The 2,534-nt window shown below is 65.5% G+C and overlaps 1 protein-coding gene across 1 annotated transcript; it reads left to right on the forward strand.

Moving 5' to 3' along the window:
- Positions 1–962: 962 nt before the first annotated feature.
- EMIHUDRAFT_245208 (hypothetical protein) lies at positions 963–1,733 on the forward strand (the record flags this gene model as incomplete). Its single annotated transcript, XM_005768574.1, has 1 exon — positions 963–1,733. One exon carries the CDS (start codon positions 963–965, stop codon positions 1,731–1,733), a length of 771 nt encoding a protein of 256 aa, XP_005768631.1.
- Between the last annotated feature and the right edge of the window lie 801 nt (positions 1,734–2,534).

The raw sequence follows: 2,534 nt of genomic DNA on the forward strand, positions 1-2,534 counted from the left end.
CGTGGGGAGACAGCGGGTCAGCCGGCGGACCGGAAGGCCGGGACCGAAGGGCCCCGGGTGAGGCCTGGAGTCAACTGTCAGGGGAGGTGAGAGTCGAGCTCCTCCTCCTCTCCGCCTCCCCCGACACGTCCCGCTCACCGTTGTTCTGGCTCAGTTCTTCTCCGCGAGGGAGTTTTGTCCTAAAATTCGTCTCCTCGCACGCGCCAGTTCGCACCTGTGTCGAGCCTGCCTGCTGTGAGAGAGAGTTGTTTTGTTTAAATTCTTCTCCTCGTGCTGCTCCCCGCCCTGCCCCTCGAGTTTCTCGACGCGCTGGTTGGCGCCTTCGACGCGGAGACGTGGCACGCGCCGCTGCCGCGCGTGCACTGCTACTGCTTCTCCAAGGTTGCTCTCTGACACACTCCCCACGCCACGTTACGCACTTTCACCCGCACTCCTCCCTTTGCCGGCGCCTCTGCCGCTGCTCCTCTAATGATTGAACGAACGGACGGACTCACTCTCGCCTCGGCCCTGCTGCGCCCCCCAGGAGACCGCGGCGCCCGAGGCGGACGTGATTCGGCGTTGCTCGCGCTCGCCCCGCCGCCGGCAGGGGCGGTCGAGGCTGAGCCGAGATTTTGCCGAGATCGTAGGCGGGCGGAGGAGGTGCTGGGCTGCACGATCCCCGGCGCCGAGGCGACGGTCGTGCGCGACGTCGCTCCGAACAAGCGCGTAGCCCCCCCGCCCCTCTTCCTGGTCACGGCGCGAAAGGGACCGTTTCATCTTAGTTAATACTCGCGTCCACACATGCAGGTGCGTATGTGGGCTCGGTGCACATGAGCACTTACACGTCAGGGCGCGAGCCTTAGCTAAGATACGCGCCTACACGTGTCCTTGGAGCACTTGGAGTGCAGTCGGTAACCTCACATCCAGGGCCGGTGAGCTGTCCGTGGTCATTTTTGACCCACTTTCCGGGTTTGCCGCCGGAGATGAATGTGCCGAAGACCTACATCTTACAGGCCACCATAAGGGTCGACCAGTGGCCAAACCCGGTGGTCTATAGGTCGGCACCGACCAACGCAAGCCACCCGGCGCACGCGCGGACGAACAAGCTACTGCCAACCTCGTGGACCACCACACTCTTCACACACGACCAACTCGACGCCTACTTTGAAAACCACCACAACCAAAGGCTCCGAAAGTGCTACGCCTCGCTCAGGCCGTGGGCGTACCGCGCCGACCTCTTCCGCCTCGCCATACTGCACGACCGCGGAGGAATCTGGATGGACTTCACGACCGAGCTGCTCCGACCGCTAGACGTGCTGCTGCCCTCCGGCGCGAGCCTCGGCCTCGTGCGCGAGCGGCCTGGCTTTGGGATGGACTACGGCGTCTTCAACGCCTTCCTGGCGGTACGAGAGCCGCGCCACCCATTCTTCGCCGCCGCGCTGGAAAGAAGCGTCACCGTCTGCCTCGCGCGGGACTACGGCTCGACACCGTGGTCTATCACGGGGCCCGAGCTGCTTGGGCGCGTGGCGCGTGACGCGCCGCGGCTTGTGCGCGATGTGACCTGGCTACGGCACGCTCCCGAGGGCGGCGCCATTGAGACGACCGGCGAGCGCGGCCACAAGCGCGTCGCCATCACCAAGCACTCTGACATTCGGCGCTTCATCCCGCTCTCGAATGCGTACATTGGCATGTGGAAGTCGCGCACCGTCTTCCGGCACTCCAAGTCCAAGGGGGGGCTCGGGATACGGAGTTGATTGCACTCTCCCAAAGAACGGATGTATTTATATCGCCCTCACATTGATAGTTACAATACCTCAAAGTTGAAAACCTCCAAAATCTAGAGAGCCGTAGGCCGTCAGCGTGGGGCGCTGGCGGCTCCGGTCAGGACTCTGTCAGGACTCTGTCAGGACTCCGTCAGGACTCCGCCAGGACAACCACTGTCCCCCCGCTGTGAATAGAGCCCTTAGCTAGAGAGTAGGGAGGGGTGTACAGTCGAGTTACTCCCGAGGGCAGGGACGGCCATCCACTGAGGGAAAGGGCGCACGTGAGGACGGTATGCTCACGACCCAGCCACGCAGCTCTTTCCTCGCGTACAGCCATCGAGTTTGCTGGTCCACAGGCAGGCCAGGCCGTGAGCGTGGGCCGGTCAGGCCTGATCCTGCGGTGAGCACTGGAGGGCTATGCGGCTCGCTCCGACTTGCGCTGTCGAGCGGTCGAGCGCTTCGGGTTGGTAGGACCCGTGGGAGGGCTCCTGGTCCTGCGCGGCTGACATGGCCAGCCAAGCCGTGTGCGTTGCCGTGGGCGCTGCCGTGGGTGCTGCCATGGGCGCTGCCGTGGGCGCTGCCGTGGGCGCTGCCGTGGGCGCTGCCGTGGGCGCTGCCGTGGGCGCTGCCGTGGGCGCTGCCGTGGGCGCTGCCGTGGGCGCTGCCGTGGGCGCTGCCGTGGGCGCTGCCTCGGTCAGCAGTCGGTCAGCCGTCGTCCGCTGCTCGGCGCTGGCTTGCAGGCCGCCGGTGGCAAATCAGGGGCGCGCGGGCCATGAGCTCGCGAGCGCCCGA

The sequence above is a fragment of the Emiliania huxleyi genome (assembly GCF_000372725.1).
Source record: "Emiliania huxleyi CCMP1516 unplaced genomic scaffold EMIHUscaffold_451, whole genome shotgun sequence".
Lineage (NCBI taxonomy): Eukaryota > Haptophyta > Isochrysidales > Noelaerhabdaceae > Emiliania > Emiliania huxleyi.